General features: G+C 31.2%; 2 protein-coding genes across 2 annotated transcripts; both read right to left on the bottom strand.

The window, feature by feature from the left end:
- Positions 1–3487: 3487 nt before the first annotated feature.
- LOC148205744 (anthocyanidin reductase ((2S)-flavan-3-ol-forming)-like) lies at positions 3488–5855 on the bottom strand. Its single transcript, XM_088103759.1, has 6 exons — positions 5671–5855; positions 4835–5001; positions 4530–4730; positions 4127–4286; positions 3798–4011; positions 3488–3725 (listed from the first exon to the last, which is right to left on the bottom strand). Exons 1-6 carry the CDS (start codon positions 5795–5797, stop codon positions 3581–3583), a joined length of 1014 nt encoding a protein of 337 aa, XP_087959885.1. The 5' UTR covers positions 5798–5855; the 3' UTR covers positions 3488–3580.
- A 1378-nt stretch (positions 5856–7233) lies between these two features.
- On the bottom strand, positions 7234–10292 carry LOC124841586 (anthocyanidin reductase ((2S)-flavan-3-ol-forming)-like). Its single transcript, XM_047317881.2, has 6 exons — positions 10166–10292; positions 8932–9098; positions 8612–8806; positions 8056–8215; positions 7730–7943; positions 7234–7513 (listed from the first exon to the last, which is right to left on the bottom strand). The coding sequence occupies exons 1-6, from the start codon at positions 10281–10283 to the stop codon at positions 7339–7341; spliced, it is 1029 nt and encodes a 342-aa protein (XP_047173837.1). The 5' UTR covers positions 10284–10292; the 3' UTR covers positions 7234–7338.
- Positions 10293–16698: the final 6406 nt, after the last annotated feature.

The raw sequence follows: 16698 nt of genomic DNA, 5'->3' as shown, positions 1-16698 counted from the left end.
GTTATTGAGTCTCCATCTCTTCTTCATGCTCAGTTCGGTCATCCCAATCTTGCCAAACTACAATAACTTGTTCCTAGCTTATCCAAGTTGTCCAATTTGGTCTGTGAGTCGTGTCAATTAGGAAAACATATTCGTAGTTCCTTTCCTCATAGTGTCTCACAACGTGCTTCGTCTCCTTTTGCCTTAGTTCATTCTGACATTTGGGGACCTAGTCATGTTAAGTCTAATTTAGGTTTTCAATATTTCGTTACCTTTATTGATGATTATTCTAGATGTACTTGGTTGTTTTTAATGAAAAATCGTTTTGATATATTGTATCATTTTCAAACTTTTTATAATGAAATTAAAACTCAGTTTGGTGTTTCTATTCAAATTTTGCGTAGTGATAATGGTCATGAATATCTTTCCCATTCTTTTCAACAATTTATGGCTTCTCATGGTATTCTCCACCAAACTTCATGTGCTTATACACCAAAACAAAATAGGGTGGTTGAGCGTAAAAATAGACATCTTATTGAAACAACTCGTACTCTTTTAATTCATGGTAACATTCCTCAATATTTTTGGGGTGATGCTGTTCTTACTGCTTGTTATCTCATTAATCACATGCCCTCTTCTATTTTAGAAAATAAAATACCTCATTCTATCTTATTTCCTCAAGAACCTCTTCACCCATTACCTCTAAAAGTTTTTGGGTCTACATGTTTTGTTCATAATTTTGGTCCTGGTTTTGATAAGTTAGCTCCTCGATCACACAAATGTGTTTTTTTAGGCTTTACTAAATCAAAGAAAGGATACAAGTGTTTTTCTCCTTCTCTTGATCGTTATTTTATATCTGAGATGTCACCTTCAATGAGTCTTCCTTTTATTTTAATGATCATTCTTCTTCTAATATGTCTCCTTCTAATACTATCAATATTCTTGTTGTTTGTGATCCTCCAATTGTGCCTAGTTCACCAAGTTTTTCTCAACAACCACTAAGTGACTCAATTGAAGTGCCAACTACCTTGTCTCCTCTGGCTCCAACAATTGAGTCTACCCTTCCAATTGTCCTTCGAAAAGGTATACGTTCTACCCGTAATCCCTCTCCACATTATCTTGCTTTAAGTTATCATAGATTGTCTTCAACTTTTTATACCTGCCTATCTTATATTTCTTCTATGACAATTCCAAAATCTATTACTGATGCCTTAGCCCATCCTGGTTGGCGTCAGGCCATGCTAGATGAACTAAGTGCTCTTCAGCATAGTGGAACTTGGGAGCTTGTCCCATTATCGTCTGGGAAATCTGTTGTTGGTTACAGGTGGATTTTGCTATCAAAGTTGGTCCTGATGGAACTATTGATCGCCTCAAAGCTCATCTTGTGGCCAAAGGTTACACTCAAATTTTTGGTTTGGATTATGGTGATACTTTTTCTCCAGTGGCAAAGATGGCATCTATTCATTTATTTATAGCCATGGCGACTCTTCAATAATGGCCTCTTTATCAATTGGATGTCAAAAATGCATTCCTTAACGGAGATTTACAAGAAGAGATTTATATGGAGCAACCTCCAGGATTTGTTGCTCAGGGGGAGTCTTCTGGGTTGGTATGTCGTCTTCGCAAATCCTTATATGGCCTAAAGTAATATCCTAGGGCATGGTTTGGAAAATTTAGTAATTTTGTTCAACAATTTGGTATGACTCGGTGTGAGGCAGATCATTCAGTCTTTTACCGTCACTCAAGTGTTGGATCTGTCTACTTGGTAGTATATGTTGATGACATTGTTCTTACAAGTAGTGATAGTCATGGCATCTCTCAGATGAAACAACATCTTTATAACCATTTTCAGACCAAAGATCTTGGCAAACTTAGATATTTCTTGGGTATTGAGGTGGCTTAATCCAATGATGGTATTGTTATATCTCAAAGGAAATATGCACTAGATATTTTGGAGGAAACTGGGTTGATGAATTCAAAACCTGTGGACACACCCATGGATCCTAATACTAAACTTCTACCAAAACAGGGGGAGCCTATGTCAGATCCCGAGAAATATAGAAGACTAGTTGGAAAATTGAATTATCTTACAGTTACTCGTCTTGATATTTCCTTTGCAGTTAGTGTGGTAAGTCAATTCCTTAATTCCCCATGTGAAGATCATTGGAATGCAGTTATTCGTATATTAAAGTACATTAAAGGATCTCCTGGAAAAGGGTTGTTATATGGTTCTAGCAACCATACAAGAATGGTTTGTTATTCTGATGCTGATTGGGCAAGATCTCCTTCTGATAGAAGATCTACATCCGGATATTGTGTCTCCATTGGTGGTAACTTGATCTCTTGGAAAAGCAAGAAATAGAGTGTTGTGGCAAGATCTAGTGCAGAAGCATAATATAGAGCTATGGCTTTAGCCACTTCTGAACTTGTTTGGCTTAAGCAATTGCTTATAGAGTTACAATTTGGAGATGTCACACAAATGACGCTTATATGTGACAATCAGGCTTCTTTTCATATTAGTTCTAATCCTGTTTTTCATGAGAGGACCAAACACATTGAAATTGATTGTCATTTCATTCGAGAGAAGATTGTATCTGGAGATATCAAGACTGAATTCATCAATTCAAGTGATCAATTAGCATATATTTTCACTAAGTCTTTACGGGGACCGAGAATTGATTATATTTGTAACAAGCTTGGTACATACGATTTGTATGCACCAGCTTGAGGGGGAGTGTTAGATATATTATCTTTTATCTTTATCTTTTATCTTTTAGTTAGTTTGTTATTATTTCTTATTTGTATTTTGGACTTAGCCCATATTTCTTCTATTATAAATAGAGAACCCTGTGTGTGTATTTAACACAAGGAAGATTAATCCCAAATATAGTTTTTCATTGTATTCAACAGTTACATATTTAAAAATGAGGACCATAACCCATTATGCAACCAAAGTTAGTTACATTTTATATTTTATAATTTCAATTTGGCTCATCATCAAATCAAATATTATTTTAGACTACCTATATAATAATCTTTCATAACAATTATGCCTTTTGATATAAACTTAATTTTAGTTTATAATATTAACTATTACCCTAACACATTTAAATTTTATATAAATTATATATATATATATATATATATATATATATATATATATATATATATATATATAATTTGTAACAAATGTTAGTTGTTCCAAGGAAGGGTTTATTCTTACTTTTTGTATTAGAAATATTTGGATGAACTATTTAATTCAAAATATATTGTTTAGGTCCTTATAAACCTTTTTATATTGAAAATAAGTAAAAAATTAATTTAAATTGTTTTTTATTTAAACTAAAACTAATTTATATATTTAAGTTTAATTTTTATTTAATTCCTTTAAAAAATAAAGATAATTTATATTAAAAAAACTTAATGTCAAATCACTTAAAATCAGTGCATAGTATAACACAAACATAAAATTTGAACAAGCACAATGAGCTCTTATCATAGCTTGTAATTTAACAAGTTGGTAAAGTAGCGTAGAGTTTGGTTATTATTATAATTATTATTGGCAAACTGCTACTCATAAAAAGCAAAACAATTTCCGAATTCAGTTCTTGAGAGCCCCTTTGCTCTTAAAGTACTCCAAAGTCTGATCATAAATTTCTTCAATCCCATACTTGAAACTGAATCCTTCTTTCACAAGCTTTTCAGAAGAGATTGTTAGCTTTGCCTTGGAGGGACAATCATCAAATCTGCAAACAGAAAATCCGTGATGAAGGAAAGGGTTTCCTTGAATGAGAAAGAAAATGCATGTATAAGCTTACTCAGTTGGAACTTTGTACTGAGGGTAACGTTTGCTAAGAAACTTTGCAAGCTCAGGAACACTAGTATTGTGAGCAGAGACAATGTATCGACCAGAAGCTGATTCTTTCTCAGCCACAAATATATGTGCTCGGCAAATATCCTCCACATGAGTGATGGATATTGATCCTGATAGAAACTGCATCCCTTTCAAGGCGTTTATGAGGAAATCATTGCCTGCAAGGTACAAGAAAAATGGCATTGAAACATGTATATGCTATGGTCCTATAAAAGTACAAGCTTATAACTGCTCTAGAATGTCCTTAAACCAGTAGGTTGTGCATATTTGAACCTGTTATGAGAGATGTGGCTAGGCCAACACTTGATGGAATGTCTGGAGTGAGAGAAGGACCAGTTGTGAGAGTTGGTATTACAGTGATGAGATCCATGTGATTCTCTTCAGCAAATTTCCATGCAGCTTTCTCTGCCAGTGCTTTGGAGACAGGATAACCCTACATGTTTGGATGATTAACATAATTCTAGGTAAATATTCACACGTTAAAGTCTGAATTGAAACAGCTTTAAATAGCTTTTTAGTCGGATAGAAACTGTTATATTGAGTTTTAATGAGCTGCTTTTGAACTAAAATAATCTAACAAAAATCACTAAAGTACTGAACTTGGAAATCAATTTCATTTCAAAATAATTAGGCAAAAGCTGATCCAGATAGGTGGAGAAAAAAGTTTGAATTTTACCCATGTGGGTGGTTTTGCAGTGCTCAAGAACTCAACATCAGTCCAGTTGCTTTCATCCATAACCAGACCTGTCTCCTTGACAGGGTTTATGGTTACAGCAGCTGCTGAAGATGTTAAGATGACTCGTTTGACACCTTTTGCTCGAGCACATGCTTTCAACACATTCAACACTCCTGATATTGCAGGCTTGATCATGTCATTCTGAATAGTAATTGCAAAAGAATTTCTCATTAGTCTTTTTCTTGGACACACACATGTAAAAGCATTTGGCTATGATGCAGTTTCTTGTTTGGTGTGCAATCTACCTCAGGGTCTTCAGAAGCAAAGTTCACTGGTGTAGCAAGCTGAAAGACAAGTTCACAACCTGCTATAGGGGCATCAAAATCCTTTTCACTTGTTAAATCTGCTCCAAATATGTTCAGTTCGCCCAAACTTTTCAGTGCTAAAAGGTGATATATTTTCTTAGTATTATCTGCACCAAAACACTAAGTTAGGAAATTTTATTCATAAAAAAAAGTTGTACTTAGACAAGAGGAACAATAATAAGATGACACATTTTTATATTTGACATAATATAAAAGTAAAATAGTCATGAACAAATGAATTTTTGTATTTTAAAAACAAAAATAAGAAAAGATAATGTCAAATAAATATAAAAATTTTATGTGTCAAAATATAATTTTTCTAGATAAATTTATTATAACTGATGGACACCTTTCAAAACTATACCTGGTAAGTCAAAATAGAGAAGAAAAAATATTGCAATAATATCAGTCTTGTACGACTTGGTACCTCAACTTTTATGCAGCATTGTCTTTCGTATAATTAAGTGATACGAGAAAAAACTTTACCAGCAAAACGAAATGGTTTTTGTGAATGAATTTGTGACTTAAATACTCAAGTGTTTATCTATCATCATCACACTCCATGTAACCATAGTGTTGTTGAATCTATAAGATCGTGATATGATATGACATCATGGTATATAAAAAGAGAAAATGTATCAGAAAAAATAAATTAAAATCATTCTTTTTCTTCCTCTAACAAAACATTATAGACAGTAATTTTGGTGTGATCCTTTAGAAAAAAAGTTAGTGTATAAACAATTTTACAATGAGACATTTGAGATAGAGAGAGCAACCTGGATCTCTAACAGTGGTGTTGACAGCATAACCCTTCTGAAGCAATTGCTTTACCAAGCAAGAGCCCATAAATCCGCTTCCACCTATCACACATGCCTTCCTTCCAATTTTGTTGACACTGGCCATGATTTCACACTCAAAGGATGAAACTTACAGCAGGACAGTTTTTTTTATGTTACATAAGGAGAGAAGGTTCTTAAATAATAATAATGTTTCAGCTACTAAACCCGAAATACCGTTATGTCTCTGGTGTAAGTTTAAGGTGAGCACGTGATGATGTTTGGTGGTTTGTTCTCACCAACGACTACATCAGCGACAAGTCCTTGTAGACAAGAACATTTTCATCTACTGTCAACTCTTCATTCTTCTATTCAAGATGCCAAACTGAATTAAAAATCTTCACCTCATTTTCCATCTCTAACTTTCAATCTTACACCAATGGCAAAATAAATGGGGATAAATTACAAAATCTATCATATTTCACTATCAAAAACCTTGTTCCATTACTTACTTTCCATATATACATTTATTAATTCTTTTTTTCATTCATTAGCGTGCTCCATTAATATATATCTCAAAATTTCCTTTTCACATTTTTCCCTCAAAGGAATTTTGACAATGCGCAAATAAATGTACTTTCTTCATTTTTCATATAATAAATCCATTTGGAGTAGTTTGTGCATTTGTTGATTTCACTATAAATTATTGCAAATTAAAAAAAAATCATGGAATATTTTTACTGTATTTACACTTTTTTTTCTAGTATTTGTGTGTCAAGTACAATATAATAATTTTATTGATAACACTAGCCTTTTTTTTTTCTTTAAATTCATATATAAACTTTTTTCTAAATATAATAGGGAGATATATTGGACAGTTCTAACAAATTTCCCACCTCATTTTTAAGATTATTTAATCTAAATATTTTTTATATTCTTTTCAGTAAGTTATTGCTTAAATGTTTCTTTTTATCGTCCAAACAACTACATATAGTTTTAAAGAATTTGTTCATTTATAGCACTAAAAACATGATATAGATTTTATTATAATTAATTTTAAGGAAATTCAGTTGTAAAACATGTAATTGATTATTAAAAAAATTTACATACTTCATATATGTTTAGATGAATAGGTCCTTACAGAATATGGATGAAAAATTACACACGGTCACCTACCCGCACCTCATCTTTCATCTCTAACATTGAATCTTACACCAATTGGAAAATAAATGATCAAACATATATGGATGAAAAATTACGGTTCATGTGAATAGGTCCTTACAGAATTCAGGAGATGACAGGAAAAAGTCTAAGTCTCAGATAGAGTCCCTTGATTGAGGCATTATTCTAATAACGTAGCATATATTTAATCTCCTTTTTTACTATAGTTAAGTTAAATTCTTATTCTTAATATCAGACATTGTTTTGTCAAATTTAGTTGTTATGTTTTCGTATCTACTCACCTGCTTGTAGATTTTTGATCCTGAACCTTGGGAAGGGGTGTTTTTTAGATAAGGTTTCTAATTTCAAATATTAATGAAGATTTTAAGACCAACGTAAATCATATAGGACTTTATCCTTTTTATATAGCTATAAAACTATTGTACTGACAATGACTTAAATAAAAAAGATAGGATTTACACACTGAATGCTATAACTGAGTCGTACTTAACTAGAATGAACATCAAAATGATCAAAATTTAGTTTGAGTGCCCCCTTACTGCCTAAGTAGTCCAAACTGTGTTCAAAAATTTCTTCAATTCCATGCTTGAATCTGAACCCTTCTTTTACAAGCTTCTCTGAAGATATGACAAACTTTGCCTTGGAGGGCATATCATCGAATCTGCAATTACAGAGTCATACTTAGCTTCGATAGAAATGTAAGATATGTTTCTGCAATTTTAGAGCAGTATGAAGTAATTTTCAAGTCAATTTCATTCCGAATATAATCGTAAAGATGAAATTCCTTGGAAAAAAATGCTAGACAAAGAAAGAGCCAAGAGGCTAGTGTATTTACTGCTATAGACATTTCGCACCGAATTTAAGGTTAGAAGCTTACTCGGTTGGAATTTGGCACTGAGGGTATCTTTTTCTTAGAAACTTTGCAAGTTCAGGAATGCTGGTATTATGAGCACAGACAATGTATCTGCCAGAAGCTGATTCTTTCTCTGCCAAAAACACATGCGCACGGCAGATATCCTCCACATGTGTGATAGATATTGAACCTGACAGCAATTGAATATCTTTGAAAGCCTTAAGGAAGAAATCATTCCCTGCAAGGTGTCAGCAAAATGCATCAAAACATTCATGAATTAATTGGTATGGTGCTTAGAAATGTGGCAGGTGTTAAGGTGCTAAGTTTATTGGATATGGTAGTTTGTGAACCTGTTATAAGGGACGTAGCCAACACAACACTGGTGGGGATGTCTTGAGTGATAGAAGGACCAGTTGTGAGAGTAGGTATCACAGTGATCAGATCAATGTGATTTTCTTCAGCAAATTTCCATGCAGCTTTCTCTTCCAGTGCTTTAGAGGCAGGATATCCCTACACATATATACATGAACTTTAATTTCATAATATTAAGATCTTCTAACTATTTGTTAGAATAAACTATTTCCTAAACAATTTCAGATTACTCAGCAATCATTATATCATCCAAAATCTATCAAGTTTTCGAAATGGTTTTCAAAACAAAAAAAACAACAGACAGTTGAAAGCCATTCTAGCATTATCTTCTTGTAAAGTGTTTTCTTCATCTGCTCCAGAGACAAACTTCTAGTAAAAAGAAAGACAAGCAGGCATTTTAACGTGCGCTTGGGGGGCAAACAAATTTTCCAAAACAAAAATGGTGTTCAAAGATAGTAAACAAACAAGGCATCAATCATTTTCAGTGAGGAATGGCACAAGCTCATCTTAAGTGATTAAGGTTCGGTAATTTACCCAACCATGCGGTTTTGCAGTCCTCAAGTACTCAACATCTGTCCAATTGCTTTCATCCATGACTAAATCTGTCCCATTGTTAATGGTTACTGCAGCAGTTGAAGATGTTAAGATGACTCGTTTGACTTCTTTTGCTCTAGCACATGCTTTCAACACATTCAATACGCCTAAGATTGCTGGTTTGATCATGTCATTCTGAATAATAGTTTGAAGAAGCATTTTTGGATTAAATTTTTCATTCACTCAGACATGTAAAGTTTCAAAAGCATCCAATTTAGTGGGAAAAAAAAATTATAACGCAGGATCAGGGTTGAATCTACCTCAGGATCTTCAGAAGCAAAGTTGGCAGGGGTAGCAAATTGGAATACAAGTTCACAGCCAGATATAGGAGCATCAAAATCTCCTCCATTTCTTAAATCTGCCCCAAAGATCTCCAATTTTCCCAAACTTTGCAGTTCCAAAAGGTGAGATATTTTATTTGGATTACCTGCAGCATGTGCATGAAATTTGAAATTTGAAATTTGTGATCAAATATCGAATCTATACTCTTCAATGCAACTGGAGGGAGAGATTGACCTAGGGAACTTTGGTAGTGACTAGATTATACACAAATTGCAACAAAAAAACTGAAGAGAAGATTCAAACACGGCTTTAACCCAAATTACTTAGGGCTAAATACTGGTTGTGAATTCAACTAATAATCACAACCAGGTTGTTTTGACCAATGTAAAAATTATAGGCTCTGGGTAGATAAATCAAGAATGTTACCAAGTTGTTAATTAACGTGATTGAAAGGATTATGACAATTATTAAAATGCAAAAAAATTCTTCCAGTATAATCTTTTTGTTAAAGAAAAGTTCAGTTATGTTAAATTAAAATTAGCTCAAGGAATCAAAATTATTAAATATACTTCAAAATTAAAACTTACAATTTTTATGTTACAAGTTACATGTGAAATATTCTTTTGGATTATAAAAAAATTTAATAAATATAGACCTAAATTAGTAATTAAACGCTACCATTATTACTTTTTAGGTTTAAGGCGATTAAAATCTCCATACGTTAAATTTCATTATCGTGAAAACATAAATTATTAAAAAGTTGGCCTAAATCTATATTTTTTTATTTATTTAAGAATCCAATTGTTATTTGTGTTCAAATTCAATAATTTTTTTTTTCATAAATAATCACGATGATAAGTAGTTAAATAAATAAAAAAAGTACTTTTAACTTAAATTGTTGTTGGAATAATACGTGTGAATCTAAATCATTATAGAAATAATGAAGTTAATTACCATATAAAAAACACTCATAAATCCAATAGAAAGATACTTTTGATTAAAAATGGTGTGAGATTTATATAATCTTTCTGTTCTAAAAAGTAAAATAGACGCATTAATGAAATCAGAGTGGCTGATAGTCTACTTAGACCATTATATGCATAACATCAAAAAGTATAAATAAATAATATTGCACATTTGAAAAAAAAATATAAAAAATTGTTAAAAATAATTGAAATAAATATGAGGAGAAGAATAGGAAAAGAGTGGAACCTGGATCCCTAACTGTGGTATTGACGGCGTAACCCTTTTGAAGCATTTTATTTATGAAGAGGGAGGCCATAAATCCACTTCCCCCTATCACACATACCTTCTTTCCGTTTGTCTTCATGCTTTCCGTCTTTACACACTCAATTCAAACAAATCATTGTACTTCACCTATATATAAATATTAATCTTAAGAAAAAAATATATTTATTTTTAGTAAAGTTGGAGATAAAATATCCCAATTTCAATTTAGGTCAATCAAAACTAAATTATTTGTTTACATTATAAGTTAATATGAGATATCGAAAATTGTACTCAACTAAATTCAGAAATAACAAACTTTCTAACTTAACAGGAAAGACTTAATTCAAGTGGAAATATTCTGTTTCTGTAAGACACGGTTAATGCAATATTTACTCTAAATATTTTAAACTAAACCTAACAACTATTTTCCTTTTAATATGTATTTTTTATTTTTTCTTCACAACGAAAAAATAAGAATATTTATATAACCACTATATTATGTTATGATTTTATACCATGATTAGAATTTTAATTTTTCAATTTTTCTAAAATTAAGAATTTTTTATATTATTTCATAAATTTATATTTTTTTTGTAACAACTCCAAAATTCGAAATAAACAATTGTTCTTAATTATCATTTGGTCCTTGCATCATTAATAATTATTTGTAAATTCACACTAGAATTTTTAATAATATAATTGAATTTTTTTTGAAGGTGAACCTATAATATAAACTTTATTTATAGTTTAGTCATTTTATAATAAAAAATATTCATGTGATATTTTATTAAACCTGTTATAAATTTTTAAAATACTTATTTATGTGGTTTTTATATATTGAATATATAATTGCACAAAATAAATTTCGTATAGTTTTTAATTGTAGAAAATAAATTTCATATAATTTTAATTATAAAAAATTTATTTTCGTCAAAAGTTTAATCATATAAAAGTTAATTCCTTTTTCTAATTGATATAAATTAATAAGTATCTAGCGCTATAAAATCTCTCATTAACATTAGTAAAATATTATATATGTTATCACCTCTACCTTTGGGTTAAAAGCAATGTACGATCACCACCTAAACATTGACAATTGAACATTCATTCGAGGATTTACTCAACTTGAGTCACATATCACAACAAGTTGGGTATAATACATACGCGTAATTCGATCCAAAAAATAAAAATTTGACCTATAATTAATCCGTCTATTTCTATTTAAAAAATACTCAAATATTTTAAAATTCGTAAATATTCATAAAAATTAAAAAATATATTTTATACATTTTTAAAATAAAATTATAATATATATATATATATATATATATATAATATAAATTAAAATTAAATTAATTAAATTTAACCTAATAAAATATAAATTAATTTTTTTAATTAAATTTAATTTTAAAAAATATACATCAAATTATTATTATTATTTTTTGCGGGTAACGAGTACTCGCGGGTCGGATAGCATAATACATACACTCGATCCTTTTAAAAACGAGTATTAAAATACCCGCTTCGTGTTACTCGCATGTAATAAATATCCACGGATACTAATCACTCTTCACAGGTAGTAATTACCCGCCACATATCCATATTCGGCCAAAGTAATATTGATACCTCATTTTAACTTTTATTGTTGTTTGAAAGTACAATGAAATGTTTACATTTGGACAATAACCAAAGACAGGTGAATTGGTTTACTTAACAAAACTGTGCTTTTTAAAAACTTTTCCTTTTTTTATAAATTGATTTTACAACAAAATCGATAACAACAATAAAAATAAAGAGGGTAGGGAAAGAGAGAATTTGCATAAATAATTTTATACTCGTTTGGATCAAAAGATCATACCTCCAGTTGTTAATCTCTCTAAAAAAGGGTTAACTAAACACTAAAAATAACCAAGAACTTACAGTCACAAATAATATATTTAAGGATAGAAAACATCTCCTTCGACACACAAAGGATGAACAACACTTCATTTGACACAGAAAGGATGAACAACTTTCCTAGCAATAACAACAATACTTCATCACAAGATACACTTAGTAAAAGTTCTTGCTCTACCCATACTAAGTTTTTCAAAGTATCTTTTCACAAAACACAATTTTTCTAGCACACAACTCTTAAGCCTATGAGTGAAAAGTTATTTTGAAATTAGGTTTAAAGAAACTATAAATAGACCATTAATCCTTAATTTGAAAATTAGGTCAGAAAACTGAAAAGTTTTTTTCGTAATTGTCATTGATAATCGTTTCTCATAAGTGATAATCGATTATTCTAGAAACTATTTCAAGAATGATTTTCTCTCTATGATAATTGATTATCATAAGTGGTAATCGATTATTCTCAGGATTTTTCTGAAAATCTAAAATTAATTGTGACAATCGATTATCACTTATGATAATCGATTATCTTACGAATTTTTATGAAAAATAAAACATACATGAGTGCTTTGTTGATTGGATTTTACCTATTGACCCTTAGTCTACTAATTTTAATTAAAATACACAAATTAAAAGACTTTAACAACTAAATTCTTAAGTCTTCAATATATCTCTTGAATCCAAACATTCTTTAAATCTTCAACACTTCTCAATGGATCATTATCATCAAGATTCCTTATTAAAGCAAGATGTCCATCTTTTTCTTTTTGCTAATAATCTACCCATTTTTATGATGATCATAAATTTGTTGAAAGCTTGTGATATGTTCTATTCTTAATCAACAACTTAAGAGAAAATAATAGTTAATCAATAATAGGGATAAATGGCAAGATATCAACATATTCATATATTTCCCCCTCAAATAGATATAAATTATCACAAAGAGTCAACCCAAATATTTCTTCCCCTTTTCTATCATAATAAAAAAATAGGCTTAATAGCTTATTTTGTCCCTAGTTTTGGTGAGTTGTGTCAATTAGGTCTCTCCTTTTAAAAAAGTGTCAATTGCATCCTCACTTGGTAAATTTTGCCTCAATCAATCCCTTCCATTAAATACTCACAACGGCGTTAACTTTTTATTCTTTTTCTTCTGTTTCTCTGCAACGCAGCAGACCTTTCTGTCAGTGCTATCTTTTCGTCCTTTTATGCAGTGATACTTCCAATTCCAATGCAAAGCAAAATGCATAATCTCCATTTTTCCACCTCCATTATATCCCATTTGTTGATTATCCCATCCCAAAGACTCTTCTATTCTCTCCCACTCATTCTCCACCTCCATTTTCAGCAATCAATTCATCCATCAATATCTTTTATTCTCAACATCGTTGCCATCAATTAACACAATACACACAAATCAGAGAGAAAAAATGGGAACGAGAAATTGATTGGGAGAAAGATGGTTGAATGGTAGTGCTAGGGTCTGCAAGAGCCATGACGTCAAAGAGATCGCCGATTATAGAGGGGTGGTGGCAAGAGGAAGCTTGCCCTGACGCTGTTTGTACATAGAAGAAATGGATGGAGAAGAAAACCCACACGCAGATGAAAAGAACACAAGGAATGAACGATTTCTGGACAATGGAACGTAGATTAGGCCAAGCCTAAACCTAAGGGTTTCTTTCTTCTATCACAATCTCAGAAAAAATCAAACTTTTTCTTGTCTTTTTTTCTTTGGCTTTCTAGAAACTACGTGAAAGAGAATAAGACTAAAGAGGAATTTATAGAACACAAACATAAAGCCAAATAAGTTGGTCTGGTTTTCCTGTCTCTAGAGTAGCCACACCAACACACTATACTATTATATTCTCTCTCTTGAGCCTTCTCATTTTCATCTTGTTTTGTCTTTGTTCCTCTCTCACTGGAAGCAATGGATGCATATCTTGAGGTTGAGTGGAGTGAAAGGACAAAAGTAACCCTTACTTTTCTTAAATCTGTCACAGCCAAAGGTATTTGTAGCTTTTTCAGAAGAAAAACATGTCTCTGACTCTTCCAACCTTAAGCTTCTTTTCAGGAAAGAAAGAAGGAAGAGTGTTTTAGGGGTTGGCTTTCGGGTTGTAGGTGGAGTGAGATTCAGAGGGTTAACCATGGGGTGTGTGGTGTGCGTTGAGAAGAAGTGAGTAATAAAGGGTGGAAAGAATGGATTATTGTAATAGATTTGGGGTGCAAGGACGGTTGGGTGAGAAAAGAGAGAGAGTGAGGGAGTGTATTTTTTTAGTTTACGTAAATGGTAAAGGTGAAAGGGAGTTTATGGAGGGATAGGGACGTGAGGGTCACACTGTGTCTAAAAGGAACAAAACATAAATAAGAATGAAGGATAGATAGGTTTAATATTTGTAGTGGAGAATGAAGTGAGTGAAAGTATGATATGGTAGTGAAGTAGGAGGAAGTACAGGTTGGTGTGTGACAGATCCCAGAGTATGGGCTTGTGGGAAGAGAAGTAGGCGGTGAGTCTTAGCTTCTAGTAGTTAAACGAAGAATGATTGAACTAAAGAAAAAACTCTTGGAATAGTTTTATATTAGTGATTTTGGTAGAAGTTACGTGTGTGTGTGTGTATATATATATATATATATATATATATATATATATATATATATAATATTATATTAGGTTTTCATTTTATTTGAAAGAAGAATAGACTTTATCTTTTCGGTAAGTATGTGAAATTTCAAGAAGGATTGGATAGTTCAATCCTTGTGGATTACGCGAGTATATAATGGAGACGGAGAAGGGAATTGTGGAATGGGTGCAATGTGTTTTTCACGTACAACATCATGGAGATTAAGGCTTCGTGTAGGGTGGATTGGAATTTAAAGAAAAGGTAGGTAGGTAAGTTTCACTGGGACCGCGTTTATATTTAATAGTAGAAGAGAGAAAAAAAGCTGCTGTGCACAGAAAAAGCAGAAAAAGTAGAGGAGAGAAAAAAATAATTAATGTCGTTTGTACAGATTTAACGGAAGGGATTTCATTGATATAAATTTTATCAAGTAAGGACGTAATTGACGCAATTTTTAAAAGATGGACTAATTTGACATTTTCGAGCCAAACTAGGGACAAAATAGGATATTAAACCTAAAAATATATATAATCTTTATGCTCCTCCTAATTAATTAATTCAATTAAATTTATCTCTTCTTCCATCATTAAAAGTTTACTCTCCCTAAATGTAATATTCCTCTTAAAATCTAAAATTGATTCTTAAAATTAAAAAAAAAATACATTTTTTTGATCTAGAATTTAAGATAATCAATTATCACTCTTGATAATCAATTATTCTAGAGTCAAAATGAATATTTTAAGACCTTCAAAATCAATTCTCACTTTTGATAATTGATTATCACTCTTGATAATTGATTATCACACGTTAATTTTTGAAAATGTCAAATTTTGAGTATTCTTAATCCTTCAAAACATACCTAATGTTTCTAAAACTTTTCAAAGCTCATAAAATTTACCAAGATATCATAGTCTTTATTGATTTTTGAATTTTAACCTCCAAAACAAAAAATTTTGGTCCATAAAATATTATTTGGATACTTTAAGGTTACCGACAAATTACTTTATAACATGAATCCGAGCATATTTTCCATTTGAAACATAAAACTGTATGATTCTACATTTGTTATAAGTGTTCTCCTTTTTCATGTAATAAAAGCATGTGACAACAATTAGGTTCCTATAATAAGTTGTTTCTTTTTCAATCCATACCCTAGGAGATCTTTTACTTTTATTCTTAAGAGTTTGCTTATTTTTTATGAAAATCTTTTTCTTAAAAATTGTTTTTCAACATTTTTATTTTTAGTTGCATCTTCGAGTAATTTTTTAAGAATGTCAATGTCAAACATGTAACTCTTACACGACTCACATTTATCATTTAAAACATTTTTCTTTTCTAGATTTAAAATTATATTTTTCAAAACTTCTTCTTGAGATTTTCAAATTTTAATAACTCTTTTAAAATCCTTTTTTTTAATTTCTTATTAACAATATCTAGTTTTTCTTATTCATGAAATGTTGAAAAGCATAATTTAGCTCATCATAATCATAAATATAATTATTGCTAAATACACTTACTTGGCTTCTAGGTGATTCACTGGAGGCCATCATGTAGAGGTTTGCTTGCTCATTAGAATTCCTTGAACTTGATGAAGAGCTTAAATCATTCTCCTCCCATTTCATTTTTTTTGAAGAAATTTATGCCCTTCTTCCATTATGCACTGAAACATTTTCGCTTAAGCTAAAACTAAGTTTACAGGTGTGAGGTAATTTGGTGCATTGCCCAGTTAAAAAGAAGTCCACCAATGGCAACACAAAGAAGGAGAACGTGATGGGAGCGTCACTGACAGCAACGTCAAACACGACGCCGACGACGTCTTTGATTGCACCGCAACGACACAGGGTTGGTGTTGGCGTTGCTCCTTGGTTCTTGAGTATCCTTCTTTCCTTTTACAATAACACCTATACATCAATTGGGTCACAATTTCCACGTAATAAAAAATTAGACAGGTCACAGCTGTCATGTCATTACGCGGTTAGCTTTTTAATGCCGTAAGCAGAAAAGATCAAC

Source organism: Vigna umbellata, chromosome 1, assembly GCF_029865625.1.
Source record: "Vigna umbellata cultivar VRB3 chromosome 1, Vumbellata_1.0, whole genome shotgun sequence".
In the NCBI taxonomy this organism is placed as follows: domain Eukaryota; kingdom Viridiplantae; phylum Streptophyta; class Magnoliopsida; order Fabales; family Fabaceae; genus Vigna; species Vigna umbellata.
This window is presented reverse-complemented; position numbering and strand designations above follow the sequence as displayed.